Raw genomic sequence first — 25,946 nt, forward strand, 5'->3', positions numbered from 1 at the left:
GTCCCCAGACGGAAACGCTGCCTCTAGTCCTGCCCGCCCGACATCTTCTCATCCGAAACCCTCTCTCCCCGACCCTGAACCCCGCGCCCGCCCACGGCTCTTCCATCCCAGCCTGCGAGGCCAGGGGTCGGGGGAGGTGTCCCCGCCCCGGGCACCCCAACTCGTTAGCCAACTCTGGCTGGGCGCGACCCCGCCGCCGCCGCCGCGGTGCCCTGCCCGGGGACCCCCTCCCCTCGGCCTCCTGCGGCCGAGCCGGGATCCCCACCCCCGGAGGCTCCTCCCCGGGGGCTCCTCCCCGGGGGTGGCCGAGCAGGAAGCGCAGCCGGCGGCAGGCGGGGGTGCGCGGGCGGCGTGGGGGCGTGCGGGCCCCGGGGCGGCGGGAATGCGCGGGCCTCGGTGGGCAGCCCCGGCGCACAGCCGCGGCCGGGGCGTGCGGCGCGGGGCGGAAAAGCCTGTTTACACAGCCTGCACACCGCCTGGGGAATAATGCAGGAAAGGAAGTGAGCCGGCTCGGCCTGACTGCTCCAACTTCCTGCTCTCACACACACCGGGGGGGGGGGGGGAGAAAAAAAAAAGGAGCGAGAGAAAGAAAAAAAAGGGGGGGGGATCAGGATCTCATTACAACAGCAACAGAGCGTCTGCAGACGCCTGTCAGCATGGAAAGTCGGGGGCTTTCGCCTGGGTCCTCCTAGACCTTGCCCCGAAGACGGCTCCTGAAGGCTCCCCCGCGTCTGGGTAGGCATCGGGGCTCCGCCTGTTGCACGGACTCCTGCAAAGTTTGCTCCGGGGTGGCTGCTGTGCCTGCGGCGCGGGGGCCGGGGGTGGGGTGGGGTGCGGAGGGTGCTGCGGGGTGCCCCGCGGGCCGGGGGGGCGCCGGTGGTGGGTGGGGGGATGCTGCTGCTGTTGCTTGCTGATGCGCTCGCGCGCGGGGCCCGGGGCTTGCACGGGGACCCTGCCCGGATGGCTGGCAGCCCCGGAGGTTGCACTGCGAACTCTGGGCCGGGCTGTGTGTTTGGGATGTGTGGGGACTGATGCGGGGCTCCGGCCAGGCTGCGTGCCTCAAGACACTGGCTGGACTGCGCCTGACCTTCCAGCTACTCCCCCTTTTCCCCTGTCGCTGGGGAGGACGGGGCGCGCTGGCGCTCCGACGCTGGGGCCACGGACTGGGGGTTGGGGAGGGAGATGGAGTGGGGCTGGGGGCAACATCCGTGGTGGCTGTGCAGGTGACTCCCAGCCCAGGTCACTGCCCCAGGTGCACGCCCAAGGGGGACATTTAAACGGGCAGCGGAGGGTCACAGGGTTTGGAAGGAGGACTCGGCCCCCAGAGATGGTGTCTGGGCTAGACGCTGGACGGCGGCCGGGAGGGGGTGACTTTTCATTTAGGGAATGGAGCGTGGGGGTGCGGGTTAGCGTTTGGGGGAGGTGGTTGAGGATTTGAGGGGGTGAAGAACAGAATGAAAAAGACCTGGGGCTTTCTTTTCTGAACCCAGTCGTGTTGGGGACCCTGGTATGGTTAGGCGGCGGGTGGGGTGGGGGCGGGGGCGAGAAATGTGACTTCAGAAACTGCAAAAGGGGCTTTTTAGAAGAAGGAAAAAAAAAAACGAGCGTCGGGAGAGTCTCTGGCTTGTCTGGAAACGGCAAGACTAATTGCCATGCGCTTCCGCTTTGAAACTGGCAGCCGACAGCGTCTTGAAAATGACTCACTGGAGGAGCTCACAAAGAAACTGTGGTTTGCTCCTTCTCAGGTTTATGTATTTGTGCCTTTTACAGTTTCCTTTGTAGTGTTCCAGGGGCCCGCAGGCCCCCTCCTGCCCAGCCTCCTTTGAAAGCCCCCAGCCGCTTACTCACCCCCGCCAACCCCACTGCACCGGCTCGGGTTGGGGGGCTACAAGGGGGAGGCCGAGTTGTTTTTGGAATTGGCTGGGGGGAGAGGGTTAAAGGGAATCTGCTATTGCAGGGGGAAAAAGTGCCCTGAATTTTCCACTAGCTGCTGCTGCAGGGAGAGGGAGAGAGAGAGCCCCTTTAGTCACTGCGAAGTAATGTCTGCACCACACACCAACTAATCTCATTAGGAGTTTCCGCTGCTCGGCACAGGAGGGGTTTTGTGCTGCTGCCGCCGCCACTGTCAGCCCCAGGGAGGGCTGGGGTGGCTTAGTAGGGGCGGCTGCCACACCGACCTTTGCGGGGCAGCATCCTGCAAACTTTGCATCCCCCCCACTTGACCACTTCTGAGCTCCGACCTGAAGAGCAGGGTTTTCGCGGGAATGGTGGTGGTGGTGGTGATGGTGGTGGTGGGGTGTGTGTGTTGAGGGGAGGAGGTCAGGCTCTGTGGCCCCAGCAGCACAAACTCGTCCATCTTCTCCCATTTATGCTTCAGTGTTTGGGGGTGGGTAGAGGCAGGAAGGGGGGGTGCTGAGGCATTGGGCATATTCCGGGCATCTGTTGATGAGTGTAATTGATTTCTGAGCTGACTGAGATTCATTCTCTCTCTCTCTCTGATTGGCACACATTTGTTGGAGGAAGGTCAGTTAGGAGTTTCAATTTATAGAACGATAAAATGACAAACTGTGTTAGGAGGGTGCGCGGGTCAAATGGCAGCAGCGTCAGTCCATAAGTGCTCTTGCAGTTTCCAGTAATGACCCCCACTGCCCGGCTGGCCCAGGATGAAACGTGATGGCCTTTCCAGGCCCAATATAGCAGAGGCCTTCTGACTGGCATTTTTACTTTTTTCCCTTCTCCAATCCTTTAGAGGTTCTCTAGAAGCATGTAGTTACTAAAAAGGATGAGGAATTTTCAGGAACCCAATTGAAGCCGCAGGGTCCCTGTATTGCCCCATTTTGAAGGTGCTGGCATTTCTCTGACCCTGGCAGACTGTCCTGAAAACAGCCCCTGGGGGCTGCCGGAGCAGGCTGTGAGTCAGTGGACCTGGGTACAGGCTGTCCCCAGCACCATGCCTAGCATGGAAAATAGGTGCTTCGGAGCTGGTCTCAAGAGCTGGGAGCAGGAAGATCCAAGTTACATGGGATAATGAAAAAGCTTTCAAGACCTAACCTTGTACAGGAAAGCCAACGGGGGCGGGGGTTACATAGTAAATGTTGCTAAGAGTCTATTTCCTTGAGAAAAAGCTCACTGTCATGTCACATTCCGGCTTTCTGTTGTTTGGGGTACATGCGGTTTCACTGTTAACTGCAGTTGGCAACTGGCAGTCACTTGATTCCCAGGGGGCAGGTGGCAGTGTCTGGAGACATTTTGGTTGACAGAGCTAGGGAAGGCATTGTTGGCATCTGGTGGGTAGACGCATCCGACAATTCACAGAAAGTCTTTTCCCCCCAAAGAATTTTCTAGTCTCACATGTCGATAGTGTCCAGATTAAGAAATTCTGGTGTACCTTGGTGACGGTGATGAAAATTGTACATGCATCTGATTCAATGACTAGGATGTTCTGTCAGTTGCACGTTTTTGTGTGTATATTGCAGTACTCACAAATTATCTTTTGTGCCATAGAAGGGCAGGCAGAGACTGGGTACTGGGCCAGTAGACCCTTGGTGAGCTGAGTTAGACCATCCTGGAACATTCTGTAGGCATGACCATCTTCATGGACTCAGCCACTAGGACCAGTGCAGATAGCAGAAGCCTAGATGGGGAAGAGTAATCATTTTTTAACCCCATTTGCATTTTGAAACCACCTAAACATTGATTAATGACTTCCTCTTTTTCTTAGGTTAAAAAAAAATCAAATAACTTGAAACTAGAAGTATATAATAAAAGTAACTCTGACATCATGTATTAAACTTATATTTGTAACAACATTTTGGAACTTGAATCTTTCCCTGAAATTAGATTTAAAGGACTTCCAGGCAGTGTATATAAATTAAAACATTCCCCTGTTTGCTGTCAGGTACTGGATTCTGTGTGGTCCATTCTCCCCAATTACATTTATATATCTGAGTCAGAAGGCCAGTAGGGTGTCATGAAGCATTGCAAAACACTGTCTATTGACAAACTCAACACACTTAATAAAACCTCTGCCAGGCTGTCACTTCCTGGAGTAGCCTTTTGGAGCTGGGGATGAGTTAGTGCTTACTAATCAGTAGCTCTGCTCCTTCCAGCCTAGGGTGTGACTTGGTCATGTTCATGTTTCCCAGAGCTGGAGCTCCACATTAAATTTGGAAAGAAGTGGGTTCTCTTCAGTAAGGGCCAGCACATGTACCTACAGGGTGAACAAGGAAGACCCAATTCTTGTGGGCTTTTCTTGTATGTTTCAGGGGAAAGTTTTTCTATGGCTTAGTTACTCAGAATTGCCCTATGCCTTCCTAGATTGACTTACAGCATACTTGGACCATCCTGGCCTAATAAAAGATGGGTTTTCTGTTATTAAAAATGATGTTAATTACCTTAGGAATTTGGGGAAAACCACATGAAAAGAAGTGTCACCTATTGTCCTGTTATCATTTTGATGTGTTTTTCTTGTCTTTGAAAAATGTGTGTGTATACATAAACAGCGTCTGATTTGATTCCTGCGGTATTTACTGTTTTGTAACTTTCTTCACTTAGCGTATCGCACATGTTTCAGTTAGACTAGAACCAGAATTACCACACATAAGATTTATTGATCTAACGAATGTGTTGACTCAACAATTGGTTGACAGAATTGCTACATGGACTTTTTTTTTCTCTTTCTGTGGTTCAAGTAATGTCCTAAGAATGCTGTGCTGAGGAAGGGCTTGAGTTCCTATGTGCTGTGCAATTTGGGATTTTTGATGAGTTTCTCTGACTTCAGAATGAGTCACGATTTGCAGAATATCAAGATGTAGTAACAGGAAGCACTATATGTCAAAATTGAATGTTACATGATGAAAGAAAAACCAAGTTCAACTGAAAATGCATCCTGCCATTAACTAGGAAGGAGGAGGCAGGTGGGTTTGATACATGTTAGCAACTCTTGTTTCATTTTGTGTCAGAGTTTCCGAACTTTGAAATTGGTGTTTTAAATTGGATTTTTAGATCAGGGTAACAGTTGCCCATGGCCGGTTTGAATTGAGGTCAGTCAACTTTCTGATTGAGACTATGAAAACTCTGATTTTTACAGTTTCATGCAGCCGCAGTAAATTGAATTATCAGTGTGAATGTTTGTGTTTAACTTTCTGTTCACACATCCTAAAGACCTTTGAGATAAGTAGACCGTGCAGCCTTTTAAGTAGCTGTCCTGTGCAGAAACCTGACTTGACTCCTTCTCAAAACCAATGTAAAAACGACCTTTCTTTTCCTGGAAGCTTGCGTGTATGTCACCAGTTTTAAAACACTGCTGGTCATTCTAGCAGACCAGTTGGAATTATCCCTCGGGGTGAGCTCACTGAGTACGTTCTTAATATGTCTTCATGTACACACTTTCTGGAAAGTAATACCTAAATTATGCTAAGCATGAAATACAGAACGTGATTCAGAGTTCTATAAGTTTTAAAGAAATGAATGATTTTGTTCATTGATTCTAGTTTGAATTGGACTAAAATGAATTGAGTTCCACTTTCTAAGAAAAGATATGAGGCTTCAAAGCATTTTGAAAGCTATTCTAAGAACTGGATAGTTACAAATTGCCACATTTCTGGATGCTTTCTCTTAATACCGGTGAAGTTAAGGCTCCTTAATGCCAAGCTATAAAGAATGTAAATCTCTCGGTGTCTCTCATTTTTAACAACTGAGACATGATTGCTGCACATTAAAATGCACCAATGTTAAGTGTTGGACATATTTTTATCCCCCTAAAACATTGCCCGCTTGCTGGTTTATTATTACCCATCTCTAATTTTGTCATGACAGTTTCATGATTCTACCATGTAAATTCTTGAACCCAGAACATCTTGATAAAATCCTGCCATATTTAATCTGCTTGACTAAAAGAAACCATTAGAATACCTGTAATTCCATATCATACAGCAAGAGGGAAAAAAAATCCTACCTACATTTAGTTCCAAAAAGTATTCAATCAGAAGTAATATGTGTCTTGTTGAACAATAAAGTGGCTTCCGTTGAAACCATTGGGCTGGAGGAATGCGACTACATCTTTTTGGGGCCTCGGTTTCCATGGCTGGATGAGGAAATGGTAGAAGCCGAGCGGCTGGCAGAGTTCTTCCCAGGCAGAGCTCTCGTTTATGCTCTTCTTTGTGTGTGTGTGTGTGTGTTTCTAAAAGTTGTGCAAAAGTGATATGAATTTTCATATCGGTTTAGGTATAGGCATGTTTAAAGCTCTTTGCAGAAGCATCTGGTCTGGCCTTGCCAAGGCAATGGCAGGTGGGACCAAGACTGAGTAGGTCACATCAGGCTGATTTGGGAGTTAGATTTTGTATGGCCTGAGAATGATGTTGTAAATATCCCAAAGTGGCCCTTGGCGCTGGTCAGGATGAAGACCAGAATCCCTGCAGGCGAGTAACCAGTTGGTCTTTGGACCAGTCTTGCTGGGCTTTCCTCAGTTCCCCCAGTGTTTCATGTGGCCTGTGGCTGCAGGAACTTTATCAATGCTCTTCTCCGTCCTGGGAATCTTCTCCCCAGCTGCCGCCTGATGATTTTTCTTTCTGCCAACTACCTGTCACTCAGCTTGCAGCTGAGCCCTTGCCTCCCTGGGGATCCTGGGGTGTCCCCCAGACTAGAGCTACCTCAATTGTTCATTCCTGCCTCTTGGCATCCTTTCACAGGTGTCCTTATTACCCAGGTTCTCTGTGTAATATTTTTTGCTAACCACACATGCAGGAACTGGGTCATCTCACTTGTGTCTGGAGATAGGGCCAGTGTCCTCTTTATTTAAAACTTGGGAACCAAGTGTATGCAATCCTATAGTATCTCCTATGATCTAAAGTCATTGTCCAAACCCTCCTTGGCTTTTTTTTTAATGTCTGCATTCTTTTGAAAGATATTACTTATTTGAATGAGTGACAGAAAGAAGTGATTTCAGATCTTCCATTGACTGACTCATTCCCCCCAGATGGCCACCATGGCCAGCACTTGGCCACGGTGAAGCTGGGAGTTTCATCTAGGTCTCCTGTGTGGGTGGCAGGAGCCCAAGCACACGGGCCCTCCTCTGCTGTTTTGGTTATTAGCAGGGAGCTAGATCAGAAGTGGAGCAGCTGGGACAAGAACTGGCCCACGTTGTGGGATGCCAGTGTTGTAGCTGATGAGGGCTTAACCTGCAAGACTGTAGCTCTAGCTCACCCTTGAACTCTGAAGCCGGAAGTGGGTCCTGATGTGTTCCACATCTGTGATACCCCTTCGTCTGGAAGCCCCCTCTGGGCTTGCATCTGTTTTCCCTATCCTTTGTCCACTCCTGCGGTTTGTGCAATACCTGAATCTTGGTGAGTTAGACACTGAGGGGAGGGAAAACATGCCAGTTTATTATGATAGCCTCTCATTTTGCCTTGGAACTTGTTTATCAAGTGGCTGTGCATGCAAGCAACTCTTTCCTAGAGAGCGGATTTCTTGAATACAAACAGGCAAGTCTCTAGGTTCAACTGCAAAGATAGCCAGGGGAGTCTTCCATATCACTTTCATTGTTTTGCCTTTTCCAGACTTGCAAGAGGAGTCTGTATATAGACATCAGGTTCATTGATTACATCCCCGGGGGACAAACTTTAGCTCTTTTGGAAATGAGTCTTCGTGTTCTCAGAGTGGTTGGTTAACGGCTAAGTCATAGAGATGTTGCTGGAAAGACTCTGAATGTGAAATTAGTCTTGAATCAGGCATTCTAGATCAACTCATTGGTCGTTCATTAAAAACTTCATTGGCCCAGTTTTCTTTTTTTTTTTTTAAAGACTTACTTATTTTTATTACAAAGTCAGATGCACATAGAGGAGGAGAGACAGAGAAGAAGATCCTCCGTCCGATGGTTCACTCCCTGAGTGTCCGCAACGGCTGGAGCTGAGCTGATCCGAAGCCAGGAGCCTGGAACTTCTTCCAGGTCTCCCACGCGGGTACAGGGTCCCAAGGCTTTGGGTCATCCTTGACTGCTTTCCCAGGCCACAAGCAGGGAGCTGGATGGGAAGCAGGGCCGCCGGGATTAGAACCGGCATCCATGTGGGATTCTGGCCCATGCAAGACGAGGACTTTAACCACTGCGCTATTGCGCCAGGCCTACATTGGCCAAGTTTTCAGATCTTGTTCTTACGCGGATGTCACTGTGATTTTTGCCCCCCCCATATGAAGCCATCTGAAAGGTGGAGATGACCAAGAGTGTCTGTGAGCTGGCCCTTTGCCTGCATTCCTGTGACAGCTCTGATCTGACCAGTTGGAAGCCAGGAGCTGGGAACTCAGTCTAGATCCGCCTTGCAGGTGGCAGGGACCTAAGCCCTTGAGCCATTACTTTCTGCCCCCCAGGGTGTGTGCTCAGAGGAAGCTGGAATCCGAAGTGGAGCCAGGACTGGAACCTTCTTGGGATGCAGGCATCCTCTGCAGTGTCTTCACTGCCGTGCTGAAGGCACCACAACCCCTGGCTTGTCAGGTAAAAGGACTGTGCCAGTATGGTTAGTGAGAGATGAACAGCTGAGCACCCACATTGGTGTTGATCAGGAGGACTAGGTCTGATAGTTAACTTTCACTGCATTTTGCCAAGGAACAGTTTATTGATAGGTAAAACTGGGCTAGCCGGGAGGTATGATTAAGCGGAGTTTTCTTCCTGTATTTGGTGGTCAGAATAAAAGAAACCAACCATAGCAGCGGTGGCAATAACAGAACAAGCTCTTGGGTTTATTCCAGGACCTGTTCTTGGCCCCTGCCTGCACCTGTACCTTACCCTCATCCCCAGAGTGACCACAGAGGCCCAGAATGCCTATAGTGCTCCATTCAGCAATATCCTAAGCCACAGAATAGCATGTAGAAGGTGCAATAATTTCCTCGCACTGAAAGTTGAACCTTGCTATAGTTGACACTGCATGGAAATGGAACTGCTACACTCTATGGAGAAGTTTCCCTTTAGAGGCAAACAAAAAACTCCCTAGTGGTGGTGTTTCTGAGTGAACTAGGGATGGACATCGGACCTAATGGTGAGGGTGTCCATGTCCTGCATGGGAGTGGCCTGGATGTGACCCCTGGACCAAGCTTCCTGGTCACAGACACCAGGAGGCAGCCATGATGGAATCGACCGGTCCTTGTGACGCCCATGGGAGACTTGGATCAAGTTCTCGGCTCCTGGCTTCAGCCCAACCATTGCATTTAAGGAGTGAACCAACTCTCAGCTGCCCTGGATCTTTCTGCCTGCAAATTGGCCTTCAGCCTTCTGGCACATAAGGGGTGTATGGACGTGGAATTGGGATACAGGAAGGATGTTGCATGTAAGGGAAAAAAAGTGACCTCTCTCTCTGCCACTGGTCTATCCCGAGTCCTTGCGCCCATGTAGGACTGGGGCCCTGGTTCTATATAGAGGTACAGAAGGGGGCTACACATGTGGCGTCTCACCCAGGAGTCACTGTGTGAATCGGTGTGAGTGAGCAGGAGAGGACCTCGATTCTTCGCATAACTATTAAGAGTGGGAAAAGCTGAGATTCCCTGTCACTTTAAGAAGTCCTGTTGTGAACCCACAAAGACTCAAACATTGAGTCCCATCTGGGAACCTGTGGGAAGGTGCTGAGCCTCTGTGTCTGCCATTTCTTGGGGATCCAGAATTCACGAGCAGTGGTAGAAACGTTGTACCTGGAAGACCGCCTATCTTCCGGGCCGAACCCCAGATACTGATCATGGAGACAAGAGGGTATTGTCTCTGTTGATCTCTGCAAGCGTACTGCCAAGAGGCTGCCGGGCAGGGCCCCCTGGCACACCTGTGCTGCATGTCCCCTCTAGGCCAACTGCCTTTGACAGACCCCAAAGAGGGCTTGACACGGCTCTCATCTCCCCCCAGGCTTGCTGGATTCACTCTTGGAGTCACTTTACTGTTAAATTATAATTGTGCATTTATGAAACTTGCATAAAGGGAGTGACCTAAAGAGTGTTAGAAATTAAAAAAAAAAGGTGGATTGCTTTAATTACCAAAATAGGGGCTGTTGGAAGATGTTTAGAATCTGACAGCATACGTAAGTGTCCAGTGCCACTTGAAATAGCGGGAGTCGCTGCTCTCGGTCGTCGCCCTGCTTTGATTTAAATCTGAGTCAAACCACAAGACCAGCAGCCTTCTTCAGCCTTTGCCACATCCTTTGCTCTTTTTTGTAACCTAGATATTAAGACCTAGTAGTTGATCTTCAAGAAGATAGAAACTTAAAGATGCCTCATGTATCAGGCGATTGAAATAGCTTATCTGATTAAATTTCGTTTTTTAAAAAAGATGTATTTACTTGAAAAGTCAGAATTAGGGATGGAGGGACACACACACAGATTTTCCATCCACTGGCTCACTCCCCAAATGGCCACAATGGCCAAAGCTGGGCTGTTCTGAAACCAGGAGAGTCTTGCGAGTCTCCCATGTGGGTGCAGGGGCCCAAGCACTTGGTCTGTCCTCTTCTGCCTCTCAGACCAGCAGGAGGGAGCTGGATCGGTGAAGCAGCTAGGACTCATACTGGTGCCCCTATGGGATGCCGGGACCATGGGTGGAAGCTTTACCCACTATACCACTATACTGGCCCCAGGTTCTTCTAGCGTTTATCTGGCACACTTACTATGAGGGGACTTGGAGAAATTGGGGTCAGAAAGGAAGCTGGTTGTGTAAAAACTTGAAACACATGCATAGTTTTTCATAGTATGCGTTTTTCCATTAACTTTTTTGACGATTCTGCATCAGTGCATAATGGACAGTTGGTATAAGTGTAAACCGAGTCATGAGTTCGTAGAGGGCCTCACCAAGTGGGTGGATCGCAGAGTCCTGAGTGGGAACTGAGGGTAGGGAGGCCAGGGTGCCAGGAGAACGGATGTGATGTTGCATGCAAGTGCCACCAGTAGCCAGTCCCTTCCACCAAATGTGTCTGATGGCTTTTGTGTGGGGACATTTACTGTCTGTCGCTTGACAGCTTCATATATTCATACACTTAGGCATTTGAGAGAAACACTGAGAGCTCCAACCTGCCGTTTCTCCCCCTAAATGGCCACAGTGATGAGGGCAGAAGCTGGGAGCTGGGCACTTGGTGTACCATCGTGGGCTCCCATGGGGAGGCAAGAGGCCAATCACTAGAGCCATCCCGTGCTGTCTCTTGGCATCTGGGGGAAGCTGTGGGACACGGATGTCAGCTACCCTGTTACCACCAGCGCATGTCTACCCCTGTTGGCCCACTGATTCAGAGTGTTTCAACGTGTAGAAAGAGAGGCTTTCAGCAGGACATTGGGAGGAGGTTATTTAATTTGGAAATCCCTCAGTGTATTTTTTTGAAGCAGTTTTGTTAGAAATAACAGTGTCACCGATGTATTTCCAGTGTGTGTTTCCTGTATGGTGATTTCTTCTATGAAGAAGGCTTTGTTTGAAATAGTGAATAAAAAGTGAAAGGCTTTTGCCCCCCCCCCTTTTTTTAACCTTCATGTCATTTGTACTTTGTGTTAGAAATAAGAAGAAACTCTTTGTGTTTGGCATTGTGACCATCCCATGTAGTCCGACTTGCTGTCCACGTGCAAAAATGCAGTCTAGACAACGTGTACGAGGGACAAGGAAGGCTGAGAGGGAGAGTTAGAACCTTTGTGACTGGCCGTGCTGCTGGCCTCAGGCACGGATGTCTGCCACGTGAGCAGGTGATGACATTCCGAAGACTGCAGAGTCCTTGTGCGGTGTGGGGGAGAGGGTAGGTGACTTCCAGAGGGAATACATTATCATACTGGATTTATGTAGAAATGCTTATAGCCCCAATTTCCAGTTCCTAGTAAAAGATGCGTCGTGGGGTTAGCCTGACCAGAGAAGCAGAGGCCTGGAGAGTCCCGTTCCTGGCCACAGTGATCACCGGCTCTCAGAGCTTCTTGAAAGTCTGTGGAGATGTTGCTGGTTCCCTTGCTCACAGATTTCCAGGAACTCAGAGTGACACTTGTGCGAGAATGTTCCATGGAGCAAGACCCAAAGACCGGCTAAGGTTGACACATTTCCTAAGCCGCATCTCCGCATTGCCAGGAGCACACGGATTGTAACGGCACTCAATTTCAGAAAGACAAAGTTGTAGAACAGTAGTAGCTCTTGGTAAATCAGCAGTTCAGATAGGGTCTGATGGAAAGGTTTAACCTTGCAGTTCCCAAGAAAATGCGAGCCCCATGTGTCACGCGTGCATGAGAAGATGGCGCTACGGAAGAGCTGTGTTGGGATGCAGGCAAAGAATGGAGACAAAAGAAGCCAACCTGTGGATGGGCTGAGGGGCCCTTTGGGCAGTGCTCATCCTTGAGGGAGTTGGTTGGAGGGTAGAGAAGAGAGCTTGGGTCCAAACTTTGTCCAGGGTAGAAGCTGGAAGGACAACAACTGTGTAGATGTTGGAGGGGGCCCAGCTGGTACAGACTAGTCTGTGGGAAGGGGAAGATGAACAGGTGGTTGGGTGCTGCTGGGCCAGGACACGCCCATCGTTGTTTTTGTTGTTGTTTTCATCACAGTGCGAGAGCTGGGAAGCTGAGCACAGCTGGACAGGCTGCCTGGTCCCCAGGGGTATACCATCCTTGCTGACCCTCTGTGGGTGGGGGCCGGGGACTGGAGGGAATGTGTGTGTGTGTGTGTACGTACACCACAGACCTTGTAAGCAGCACAGGCACTGGTTTCTATCCACGGATAAAGAACTGCACCCACATTTCTCATTAGAAGAGGCAAGATGTGGCTTTTCTTATGAAGTGTGTTTCATCTTGTTGTGGTTTTTTTTTTCTCCCCCGATGTTTCCACTGGGTGGTGCTGCAGGAATTCCTACCTTTTGCCTTGGGTCCCCCTTCCCAGAAAGAGCACCCTGCGGCATAATAGGAGGAAGTCCTGATTTAGAAAGATTTTACAGTTGCTACACAATAGAAGAGCTTGGAGGATGCTCTGGCAGGAAACGATGGAGTCTGGATGTGGAAAAACCATCATGATGTTTGTAGCGTGCAGAGGCCCCCTCTTTGTCCTGGGCTGGCGCTTTTGGAAGCAGGCTTGCTTCTTATTTAGCACAAAGCTCTCCAGCATATCGGAAAGACGAGGGTTTCATTTTAAGTGCAAGTGATAGGTGAGGTTTCCTTTATTTTGATCTTAAAAAAAAATAAAAATACCTTACCAGATCTAAGTCAGGACACTGTAGGTTTAAGGATGCCAAGGCAGCCGTTGGTGAAGGAAAAGATCTCTTGGAAGGCTTTCTTTGAAGCTTGAAGACATTGTTTCGTCCTTGTTTTGAAGGTCATTACCACTTGGAAAGGATTTTCATCCTAAAGAAGGCTTGAGTTTGATCACACTCCTAGATCCAGCCAGAGATGAGATGGGGGCGTGGGCGGCCTTGGAGGAGAGTCAGTCCGTCTGGCTGACGGCATCGTGCTCACGTAGGCTTGGAGGAGCTGTAGGTGCCGACTTCTGCCTTTGCCCCCTCAGCACGGCATTGAGGTTGTATTCCTAGTACAGACATTGGAGTGCAAGATTTTTCCATTCATGTAAAGGCCTCTGGAATGGAAGAATCTGGGGGTCAGGGAAGTGGGGAGGGGAGAGAGATGCTCATTGGAGGTTGGGGCGTTTCTTAGGCTATACTGACAGCAAGGCTGTTTGTAGAACATGTTGTAATCCCCTAGGAAATCCCAAACACTGCTTTCTTAGAACCCCCGGAGGGGAAAGCTGTTTCACAAAGTTGAGGCCCCCCGGCTGGCTGCTGGGTCCCCTGCTGGGTGCTGTGGTCAGCCTGTCCCTGCCCCATTGGCTGCCATGTTGTCAACTGTGCTTCCTGGTGAAAGGAAAAGCAGGCGTGGTTGGAGGTTCCCGGCTCTGGAGCCAGACAGCCTCCCTGAGGCCCCCCGATGGTGTCATCCCCATGTCCCACCATCCTGTGGTGGAGGGGGCAGTGACAAGATTGCTTCCTGGGACTGAGCTCGCTGGGCTGCCTGGAGTCCCAGGGTGAGGACACTTCCGGCTGGTGGGGGTGCTGTGGTGTCCTCGGAGGTGAGCGCAGCCCCTCTGGGCGGCAGTACAGCTGGGTGGGGATCCGGAGCCAGGCGCTTGTGAACCCGAGCCCTGTTGGCCGCCATGTTTCCCAGGGTCATCTTTCTTCACAAAGTCACAATCTCCTCATGGACGGGGGAACTGAGAGTCGCACATTGAGCTAGCAGGTGTGAATCATTCAGTGACACGCCTGGCACACACTGAGCGCTCCTCAATGGGGAACACTTCAACCAGAACGCTCCCGTGTGACGGGACAGTGCAGTGTGCTGGCGGTCTGGGGAATGTTCTGGAGAATCCCGTATGGTGTATTTACAAATCCTGACTGCATATATTGTGTAACTTTAATGTTTCCCTAGTGGACTTTACATTCTCTGAAGGGTCTATAAGACCAGATACATTAAAGGCACTGTCTCCCTCATGCAGGTTTGTGTGTGTGTGTCCGTTTTGATGGGTGTGAAGACACACTTGAGGTTAAATATATGGGCGTGATAGTATTGGCCGGGTGCTATCAAAGCAGCAGTTTCACATAGTTGAGCTCAGTCGTGATATTGTTGGGACACAATTTGAAATAGTATCATGATGAGGTGGATCACTGTGAGATGACTGTAGGTTTTTATTTTTTTAAGATTTATTTATTTGAAAGATAGATTTAGAGAGGGAGGGAGAGACAGAAAGATCTCATCCAGGGATTCACTCCCCCAACAGCTGGAATGGCCAACACTGAGCCGATTCAGAGCCAGGAGCCAGGGGCTTCATCTGGGTCTCCATGCCAGGTACTAGGTCCCAAAGCCACTGAGGTTGGCTCAAGGCTTTTCCAGGCCACAAATCGGAGCTGGATCGGAAGTAGAGCGGCCGCGACAAGAGCCGGTGCCCAGATGTAGCTGCTTTTCATGATATTTACTGAAGTTTGGTGAGTTGAGTTTCCTCAGGCAGCAAGGATGACTTTTCGTCCTGTTCATGTCGGATCACTGGCTGTGTCCAGGAGGCGTAGTAGGCTCGCGTTATCTCAGGAAACTAGCTGGTGCCTCATCAGAGCTGATCCGTCACCTGTCTGCATCCACACCCATCTAAGAAACCACTGCTCTCAGGAGACTCGGTACTTTTACCCTGTTGGACCCACAGGGTTAATAATTTGGTGCAGGGAGGAGGGAGTAAGGGACGGAACGATTAGCACCTCAGCGTGGGCCGAGACAGCAGAATCTGGCCACCACGTTGAGGGTTAACATGGACCTGACACACAAGACAAAATGAAACCGGAGCTGTAATTACAAAGTGGGACAGATGCAGGAGACTGGGTTTCCTGTGGCCCATTTTCCAGTTTCCTGCCGGCAATCTGCAGCAGAAGGGGAAGCGGCGCGCCACGCGGGGCTGTGAGAACTGAAGGGAGATGTGCTTCAAGCCAGCATGCCACACGGCCGGCAGAAACGTGGCAAAGCAAGCGAATGTCTGGGGTTTTGTCCAGAAATGTCGGGGAATGAACAGTGCATCTGCTTTCAAGAAGAAAAGAAAAAAAAATCATGCTTGGCCTAGCCTGGCCTTGTGGGCATGCCAGCGGGTTGCCTGATAGACTGGCCCTCCAGGACCCAGGACTTGTGAGTCGGTGTGCCAGGCCCATGCATCCTTGAGGCGGGGATGTGGTTAAGTGGGTGGCCAGCCCTGTGTGGTAGGGCTCTGCAGCGGTGAGCTGCTTTGATCTCCCCAACTGTAGCCTCTCGGGTGTTCTCAAGATATTCCACGGAGAGGTGTATGTGCAACAAGGGGCTCAGCTAGTCAGAGAACACTGGAGAGGAAGCGAGAGGAGGTCAGTTTAATGTTACAGGCGAAGGGAGAGGATTGTGTCTGGGCCCTTTAGCTCCCATGGGAAGGTTCTTCGAAGTCGCTTCCCACATTGGGTGAGAGAGTGTGTAGAAACAAAGACGCAGGCTCCTTGCATACTTTTTAAAAAATATTTTATTTGAAAGGTAGAGTTAGAAGAGACAGAGATACTCCATCTGCTGATTCACTTCCCATTGTAGACATTGGCTATAGTTCAACTGGAGCTGAACCAATCTGAAGCCAGGAGTCAGGAGCTTCTTCCAGGTCTCCCATGTGGGTACAGGGCCCCAAACACTTAGGCCATCCTCCATTGTTTTCCCAGCCCATAGGTAGGAAAGCTGGATCAGAATTGGAGTGGCAGGGACTGGAATCGACACCTATATGTGATGCCACCACCACAGGCAGGGGCTAAGCCTACTACACCATGGTGCTGGCCCCTTGCACAGCTTTTATTGAGTAGCTGTTGGGTGCTGTGGTTGAGTTGCTGGGTGATGATAATACAATCGTGGCCAAAACACAATAATCTCCATCTGAAGTCTTGTTGGGAGCATCAAGTAATAGGGTATGTCCGCTCTGAGCTTTGCAGGGTTACAATGTTCAGGCAACTACACCGAACCAAATGCTTGCAACTTGTCCACACCAGCTTGCTTCTTGGTGCTGCAGACTGTCACTGTTCACTTAGTTTCCCTGACAGGAGATCATTGCTTATTCATCAGTCTCTCAAAAGAACAAATCCTGTCCCAAGAACATTAAGAAGTTGGGGGCATTGCCACAGTAGGGTTGCAAGAGGGAGCTGGTGGGGAGGGGTATCCTTGCCTGCACCAAAGCGCTGCCCCGAACCAGTGCGGGCTGGGTGAGAAGTGGAAGACATTTACCAACAGGCAGAAACAGGGCAGCTTGGGTGCAGCCTAGGCTTGTGTGAAGGTAACCAGCCCTGAGGACCGAAGACATGGCCGTATGCAGGTCGCCCGTGAGCCGGTTGATGCTGTCTGTCCGCCCGCAGAGTTGTCTGCATTGGTGTTAGGCTGCTGGGCAGGCCTGTTTCCTCTGTATTTAGGGGGAAGGGTTTTTAAGTATCACTTAAAAAAAATCATCGCCAACTGTGAAAGGCGGGTACAATATTTCCATCTCGCCCTCTTTGCTCTCTGAAAACTGGGCACCCGGAGGATACAGAATGAATGGGAGTAGACATGTTCACAGCCGAAAAGGGTTTCTGGGATATGAAGATGGCCTTGCGTGTGTTTCTATTTTTCCCCTCTATGTAGTAGTTGACAATAACTTTAAAGTGTCTTTAGAAAATAAATTCTTAATTCCACTGCACAAAAATAGTGAGACTTGAGAATACGTGTGGCCTGTTGTCTGTCTGCCAAATGCCCCCAACCCGCTGTAAATTACTCAGTGCCTTGAAGTTATTTTGTGCTGGGTTTTTATAGACCCTAAATATGATCAACTATTGTCTTTAATTCCGTGACAGAAGCCTGGAGTTTGTTTTATATAATGGCCTAATTTATTTTAGCCAGTGGTAATTTATGAAGGTGCTGTAAGAAGTCCATGTTGGAATTGGATCGAGATGATAAATTTGGTTTGGGTGACAAAAAAAAAATCTTGAAATCCATGCATGGGTATTTTATATACTTAATATGCATTTTGATGCAAAGTTTTTGGAGAGCTCTTGGATGCATGGATTTCAAAAGTTGTTCCACCAAAACGACCCATTTTTTAAAAATTCCATTTCCACTATTTAAAGTGCCCTGGTAAGAGTGTGAGAACATCTGGCAGGTGGGAGGAACCCAACCAGCGGGACTCTTGCCTGCTGTCTCCCAAGGGGCTGTTTTAGCAGGAATCCGGGGAGGCGAGCCAGCTGCTTCAGTAGGCACCGTGGCTGGTAGCTTCACTTGCTAGGCCAGGCACCTGCCCCCTCGCACGAGTTTGCACAGACCAGAAGACATGTGCATACTCAGCATATGTTTTGTTTCTTTCTTTCACCAGGGGTTTGTCTCCTGTCCTGGGGCTCAGTGATTTCTGACTAATTTGTTGTTCTTTGTTGCCAAACTTGAGTTGACCACAACATCTAAGCTTCATCTTGCCCCTTCCACTCCCTTGGTGTGGAGTTTGACATATGAAACCAGGAACATGCAGAGAGACATGTTGGTTGCCAGCAATGGGAAGGAGAATATATAAATAAGTGGGGGAATTTCAGCTGCTAAAGAATGAAAAGAAAACCCTCCTCCTGCCAGGCTGTTGGGAGCTTACATGAAGGCATCTTGCGCCACCTTGTGGACAAAGGCAGGCAGGCCCGTCTCCGAGACAAGCAGAAGGCTTAGGAAGGAGAGGGGCTGGTGTGTGGGGCTGCCATAGCTTGCCTGTGAGGTGGCCACTGGCAAGAGAGTCCTGCCGGGGGCCAGTGAAAGGGATCAACGTTCTCCACCCACAGCGTCTTCTTCATTACAACTCCATCCAGATTTCAGAATGAATCAGGGATCAGTGGCTGGGGGGGATGGCGGGGAGAGACAGTAATAATCAAGACTGCAACGATGTCCCCTCCTTCTCTTCCACCTCCTCCTCCTCCCAGCAATCGGCCTGTTGAGTCTTAGGCCACCTCTGCCCTCTTCACTCTGCACTGGCTGCCCTGCTGGCCGCTGGCTGCACCTCTGTGGGCCTCTTCTGCAGTGGACGCCCAGGGGCTTGATGCTGTAGAATGTTCTCTCTTCTGACCCACTCATGCTTCCTCTGCCCCCTGGAGGCACAGGAGTGAGATGAAGCGGAGGTGGGGGGAGCCTGTGGTGTGCACCTGCAGGAGGTCATGATAGCTTACAGCCTGTGGGCTCAGCATCTTCAGCAAATATTTCTTTCAGGAGATTTGTTACTTGTTTCCACTTCACCCAAAAAAGCAGAGGTAGAGAAAGGCAGCGTGCAAGAGATTTTTCTGTTCGTTGGTCCACTTCCCCCGGATGCCCACAACAGCCATGCCTGGGCTGGGTTTAGGCCAGGAGCCTAGAACTCCACCCAGACCTCCCTGTAGGTGGCAGGGACCCACGTCGCACCTGCTGCTTCCTCGAGTGAGCATTAGCAGGGGGCTGGAGTGGGGGGCGGAGCTGGGATTTGGGCCGGGCACTCTGATAAGGGATGTGGGGGCTCCAAGCTGTCTGTGAACTACAACACCAGACACCTGCCGTGTAAACCAGTGCTTCTTAGGCTGCAGTCAGAATGCCTGCTCAGGCATCTGACTTTTGCACAGGAATTTAAAACTGCACGTGCTGTGGAGTCAGCTGGGCCCCCACCTGAGCTAGACCTACCCACTATAATGGCACTGGTGGCTCTGGCCAGAGAGTGTGGCCCATGAGTGGCGACTCTCCGTGGAGAGATTTCTGGGCCTTGTAGATGTCGAGATAAGCTGGTGGGGCAGTCGTTCTCAGACTCCTGCCCAAATGCACTGTGGCTGGCCGTGGAGAGTAACTGCACGGTGCTGGAAACTGGCAGATGGATCAGAGCAGAGGAGGGAAGGAAGCTGTGAGTACCGGGCCAGGCCGAGACATGAGAGGCTTGGAGGCTTTGATCCCTCCGTCAGAGCCTAGGTGCTCGTCCTACAGTGCTTACGGCCTCTCCCCGGCTCTGTGGGGTCACCATGGGGTGGGGAAACTATGGTTCCCAGCATCTTGCCTTCCCGCAGCTCAGCCTTGAGGCAGCAGGGTCCCCACTGCCACCATCTGCTTCTCTGGCTGCTCCCCTTCTCGCAGCCCTCCTATGGTCTCACTTTGGGAACCTGATCAGTCAGCTGCCCCCAGCAGCGTGTACTTGACAAATGTGAATGTGAGCTTGAGCGTGGAAAGACACTGGCAGCCCAGCAGGTAGCAAGATGAGTTTTTAAACTGAGATTCTTCACACTGTCATTGTCTGCTTGGAACTGCAGTGGGGCTGAGTCCTGGGCTCGCGGAGACCTGCTGCTGCCACCTGCGGGGTGCCGGGGAGCAGCTACTCTGCAGGCCTTGAGTTGGGTTCGGGTCAGCACCACGAGCCTCCTTGTGTGGCCACAGCTCCATAGACACGGTGGGAACACAGGAGGAGGAAAAAGTGCAAACTTGAGCTATTCCAAGGCCCTACCTCCATGCCTGTCAGTCAGCTGGCTGGTTCAAATCACAAGACCAAGTTCAAGTAGGAGAGTGCTTCAAAACTTTTTCAGAGGAGTGGGGGTATTTAAGGTGCTGCCTGCAATACCCACACCTGACAGTGGAGTGCCTCAGCTTGAGTCCTGGCTCTGTTCCAATTCCAGCTTCCGGCTGACATGCACCCAGGGTGTCAGCGGTGGCTCACCACCTTGGACCCCAGCACGCATGTGGGAGGCCCGTGGGAGTTCTGGATGCCTGGCTTTTGGCTTGGCCTAGCCCTGGCTACTGTGGCCATTTGGGGAATGAACTGGCAGATGGAAGATCTTTATCTTTTGAATAAATTAAAATAAGTTCATGGAGAATTCTTGAATTTAAAAAAAAATCAGTTTATTTTGGTACAGAACATTTTGAAATCCTAGAAAATAGTTTATGAAAAACACTACCTGATTTCAACTTTGTTTTTACTCCAAAAAAGTATCCTTTGGTTACATTTTTTTTCCCCATGAGTTTCCTGACGTGCCAGTGAACCAGTGCACGGTCTGTCACAGGGAAGTGAGGATGGAGGAACTGAGTGTGTTGAGCCTGTTTGCTGTATGGCTATCTGAGCCTGGAACATGGTGAAAAGCAGGCCAGGAGTCCACAAAGCTCCCAGGGCCCCTGCTGAAAATCCTGTTGGGCAGATGTGTGCGTCGCCACCTGTCCCAGCCGGAGCCTGATGCTTCGTGTCAGTTGGGGTGGGCATGGCTGTGGCTGACCACTCGGCAACCTGGCCCCAGTGACTCCTCCCACTCCCTCCTCCAAACCTAGCTGTTGTCCACTTAGCAGTAGGCTCCCCTGTGCCTTTTGAGGGTGTCTGAAAGCTTGCCCAGGGAAGCATTTGGGCGTGGAGATGGGCAAGCATGTGAAGCAACTGTTAACCATTCTTGGTGCCAGTGACGAGGAAAGTTAGTGGCTTATCCTCCTGGAATGCCAAGGGTGGCTCCCATTGGAGGCTGGGACTGCCAGCTGCTGCATAGTCCACGCAGTCCCAATGGAAGCCTCAGGGATGCCTCTGGCTTTGAGCCAACCATGGGCTGATTTATGGCCTGGCCGAATGACCTTGGCGGTGAATCTCTGTGCCTCTTGGAAGGGGCGTACCCATCCCACAGCTGCGTTGCCCATTGCAGGCATGCTGTCGCCACATTGCTTGGTGCAAACAAGGCCAGGCATTCTTCTGGCTGCGCCTGGGAAGGGAAGTGAGGACGTGGATGCCGGGGGAGTGACTGGCTGTTGTGAGGCCCTGTTGCTGGGTGGCAAGGGACAGGCATTCTTGTTGGATTCTCCAAGCCTCCCTCTTAGCGAGCAGTGCATGAGAGGAGTTGTGGACTTGGCCAGAATCGAGCCGCACCCACGCTGGCCAGGCGCTGGTGCTGGCTCTGGCTCCTGGAGCTGTGCCTCTCACCACTGCCCCTCCTGGCTGTCATCCCCTCAGGTTGCCCTGGGTCTGCTTGCTCTGGGAGAGAGGGTGCCCAGTACCCCCTGGGCCTGTCCCCTCCCAATCCTGTGGCTTTGGCACTTCTCCCTGTGCCACAGGCTGGCCTTCCCACCCTCTGCTTTTCCACAGCTCCCTCACCCTCAGCCCCATCCTGCCCGCATCAGCATGGAGGTTGCTGCTTGTGACAGGTGACCTATGGCGAAACCTTTAAGGCCAACCTACCCACTCATTTTTTAAAAACTTATTTCATGTATTTGAACGGCAGAAAAAGATTTTTCCATCTCCTGGTTCACCCACCAGATGACTACAGTAGGCAGAGCTGGCCAGGTGGAAGTCAGGAGCCTGGAACTCACTATGGGTTTCCCACGTGAGTGCTGGGCACCCAGCTGCCTCCTGGGGTGTGCATTAGTAGGGATCTGGAATCGGAAGGGAAGCTGAGACTTAAACCCTCTGCCACAGGATGCAAGCTTCCCAGGCAACATGTGAACCACTGGGCTAGATGCCCTACTCGTCCCAGTCTTGCTTGATTAAATGAATGTGGGTAAGACAAACGCATCATCACTATTTAGAATCTACACCCATTGCCTTGAACACCCTCAAATGACTGAAGCTGAAACGCTGTAGCAGGTTCCACTTGAGCTGTGCCAGGGGTGGGAGTGAGGTGGTCTCTGGGCTCCAAAGCCAGGGAGCAGCATTTTGGGCAGAAGGAATAACAGTTAATGCTCACTGCGGTCAGAGGGAAACTGTTGGGGCCAGTGCTGTGGCGTAGCAGCTGGGGTTGCTGCCTGCAATGCCAACATCCGATATGAATGTGGGTTCGAGTCCTGTGTGCTCTGCTTCTGATCCAGCTCCCTGCTTATATACCTAGAAATGCAGTAGAGCATGACCCAAGTGCTTAGGCTCCTGCCACCCATGTGGGAGACCACGATGAAGCTGCTGGCTTCTGCATGGACCAGCAGCCATCTGGGGAATACACCAGGAGATGGGAGCCCTCTGTTTCTCTCTCTCTGTTAACTCTGATTTCCAGATAAATAAATGAATAAGTATATATATACATATTTTAAAAAGCATCCTAACGCAAAACCGTTGTGTAGGTCTTCCTGTAAAAACAGGCATCAATCGCTTACTGTGTGCTTGGGCTTCCAGAGCTGGAGCTGAGACGTGGCCTGTACCAGGGACAGGGCAAGGCTCCCTGGCCGGCAGTGACCTTTCCTTCAGGTCCAGACAGCTGTGCGCTAGGGCCTGCCGCACTCCCTTCTCAAAGCTCATCACGCAGCAGGGAGGAACTGTCACAGCCCAGGTCCCACAGCAAAGCCCTTGGCGCGGGGTGGGGGAGTTGGAGGGAGCAGCTCTCTGCAAGTGATCATTAGAGACAAAGACGTGGACAAGCAGTGGCCAGGGTTAGTGCTGTGAGTGGGGACTCGCTCTGGAAGGGATCATCTCAGTCATCCTGCTGTTGCCAGTGGGGGGCTGTCGCTTGCAGGGCGCGTGTAACGGATGTGTTTGGCAAATCCAGGCTTGGACCCTGGCTGCTTGGGAAAGCGCAGCCAGGAAGGGGTCAGTGCGCAGGGACCCAGTGGGCAGGAAGGGAAGGCTCCCATCTATTGGGTTTGCTGGAGGGGAGGGGAGAGGTGGGGCTGCCAAGCCACCCTGACCTCCCCAACAGGTTGGGAGGGCTCTGCGCCTTGAGCCCCGCTCTGACCCAGCCCCTCTCCTCTCTTGCGCAGGCATGGAGAGTGCAATCACGCTGTGGCAGTTCCTGTTGCAGTTGCTGCTGGACCACAAACATGAGCACTTGATCTGCTGGACATCGAATGATGGTGAATTCAAGCTCCTCAAAGCCGAAGAAGTGGCCAAGCTGTGGGGACTGCGGAAAAACAAGACAAACATGAATTACGATAAGCTGAGCAGGGCCCTGCGCTACTACTATGACAAGGTAAACCCTTGACCTTGGGCGCTCCTGCGTGGGAGGGGGGCGCACCTCCCTGCCTCACTTGAAGGCAGGTGATGATGGACCATGGCTCCAGTTAGAAGAAAGCTTTGTTTTGAAGGAAAAATGGCTCTAGGGGACTTTTTAATGAAAGTGTTTATTTGTATTTGAAAGGCAGCATGGCAAAGAGAGTCTCCATTCACTGGTTCCTTCCCCAAATGGTCACGGTGGCTGGAGCTGAGCTTTGTCCAGGTCTCTCACATAGGTGCAGGAATCCAAGGACTTGAGCCAAGCTTCACTGCTTTGCCCAGCCACAGGCAGGAAGCTGGGTTGGAAGTGGAGCAGCTGGGACTCAAACCAGCACTCCTGTGGGCTGCAGGCTTTGCAGGCAGTGGTTTTGTGTACTGTGCCATGCCCCAGTCTTAAGGACACCTTCCTCTCCCACCCCATTTCCGGCAGCCCTGTGGATGTTACTGTGGGTCGAGTTTGCTTCCCTCTGCGTTTCTGCTATAGCTGGCTGAATAACTGTCTCATGATAGAACAGGCGCCAGGGGCTTCCCTGACCTTGGCCTGTTTGTGTGGCGGCACGGGCGCTAAGGCTGCACAGTCTGTTTTTCACATCTAGCCAGCAATTCCATCAGCAGGCCTTGCCTTGGACCCAGTCGCTCAGGCACATGAATTCCTCACCAGTCTGTGCCCCAGTGTCTTCACTCTTCAAAATTAGCTTCCATTTCTTCTTTGAGAATGAGACAGACACAGATCTTTGATCTGTTGGTTCGCTTCCCCAGTACCTCTGACCAGTGGGGTTGGGGTCAGGTCAGAGCCAGGAGCAGAGAACTCACCCTAGGTCTCCTGTGAGAGTTGCAAGTGCCTGAGAACTCAGCTGTCACCTGCTACCTCCCGGGGTACAAATGAGCAGGAAGCTGGGTTTGGAACGGGAGCTGGGGCTTGAGCCCAATGTGGGGTCTTCACCGTTGTGCCCAATGCCTGTCCCTCTGTGGCTCCATTTAAGAGATGGGACTCCCCACAGTACCAGTCTCGGGACCACCTAAAGGACTCATCCTGCTGCTGAGTGTTCGTGCTTGGAGCGCACGAACTCATAGCATCATGGCAGGTGCATGGCACTCGGAGTTTCTGGGGAAACCTCCCTAATGGGAAGAAAACACTTTGATCATTTTAATTTACTAAGGTGAAACCGAGGTTTTTGTTTTTGGTTTTTAAATAAAACCATAACGCTATGCCACAGTTAGGACAGTCAGTGAGTTTTAATGCATTTCTGGAAAAAGATCCATTTGTGCACCTGCTAGGACACAAGGATGGCTGCTATGTGTAAGCCGTAACTGTTGACTTTCTGTCTGCATCTGTTGTTGCTGAATATTTAGCCTCACTTAGGAGTCTCCTAACAGTGGGCCTCTGTCCTGGTTTTACTGTTTGTATTGAAAAGTGAATTAAATGCCGATTTTAAATATTAGTTCTAGGTCTATATTTAGCACCTTCCTTCTGTCAGCCTCTTTGGAATTCCAGACATAAGGATTACACATTTCAGGAAGTGGAGACATCATTAATTATAAAGTGTTGCTTTATAGGATCGTAATTGCGTGTGATTATGGCATTGAAATGCTAAAGGTGCGCTCCTTTAATGTGGCAATTAATTAATCCCGACTTAATGCAGCAGCCTACTAAGACATAAAAGCACTTGCGTGAGAGGTCTGCGGATGCTTGATGCTCTGCCTTCACCCTCTCCCCTCCTCCCCGCCCAGGTGGTGGGGCACACAAAGGGGTCTTTTAGAACTGCTGGCCCAGAGCCCCAGAGCCAGGGGCTGGGACTTCGAGTATCTTCAGCGTTTCCAATCAAGGTGGCCAGGACAAGAAATCATCCTGCCTGTGTGTCTGGGGCTTGCCCACCTCCCTCTTTGCATGGTCCTGGGCGCTGGCAGGCTGGAAGTTGGCAAGGCTGCAGCTGTCCGTGGTTCTGCTGCCCGTGGGGAGGCTTCGTTCAGCCCGGGAGCTGATGGATCTGTTGCCTCTCTGGAGAGCATCCGAGGTGCTGTGTTGCATGCAGGCCTCTCCTCAGCTCCTTTGGACCGTGGTGTGACCCCTGTGGGACCAATGGGTGTCGCTTGCCAGCCTGCTGCTCTCCCTGCACAGGGTCAACATGGAGGCCTGGAGTGAGAGACCTGCCTGAGTGCCTGAGTGCCTGAGTGCGGCAGCCAGCAGGAGGCAGAGCCCAACCGCGCACACACACAAAAACCTGCAGCCTGCCTTCCTCACTACACACCACACACACACACACACACACACACACACACACACACACACACAAAACCCTGCAGCCTGCCTTCCTCACTGCACACTACACACACACACACACGCCCACCCGCCTTCTGGGCCCTTCATTTCCTGCACCTTTGAACGTCTGTGTTTAAGGGAGACCCTCTGTCTGTGGCTAATTGCAATAGACATTTTAGATTATCATCAGAAAATCCCTGCAAGCACCACATGCCAGATTGAGCCTCAGGTCTGGGGTCCAGGCCACCAGCATAGCTCCCCGTCAGCCTGCCCTGCTGGGGTGGAGCAGGAAGTCTGGTCACG

The 25,946-nt window shown here is 51.1% G+C and overlaps 1 protein-coding gene across 1 annotated transcript in view; it reads left to right on the plus strand.

The window, feature by feature from the left end:
• The first annotated feature begins 339 nt into the window (after positions 1–339).
• Positions 340–25,946, plus strand: part of ELK3 (ETS transcription factor ELK3) — a 56,220-nt gene continuing 30,613 nt past the window's right edge. The window contains exons 1-2 of the mRNA XM_004583121.4: positions 340–735; positions 23,152–23,360. Of these exons, the coding sequence (XP_004583178.1) occupies positions 23,154–23,360 (207 nt within the window). The 5' untranslated portion in view covers positions 340–735; positions 23,152–23,153. The remainder of the gene's footprint in view (positions 736–23,151; positions 23,361–25,946) is intronic.

This window comes from Ochotona princeps, chromosome 15 (genome assembly GCF_030435755.1).
Source record: "Ochotona princeps isolate mOchPri1 chromosome 15, mOchPri1.hap1, whole genome shotgun sequence".
NCBI lineage: Eukaryota > Metazoa > Chordata > Mammalia > Lagomorpha > Ochotonidae > Ochotona > Ochotona princeps.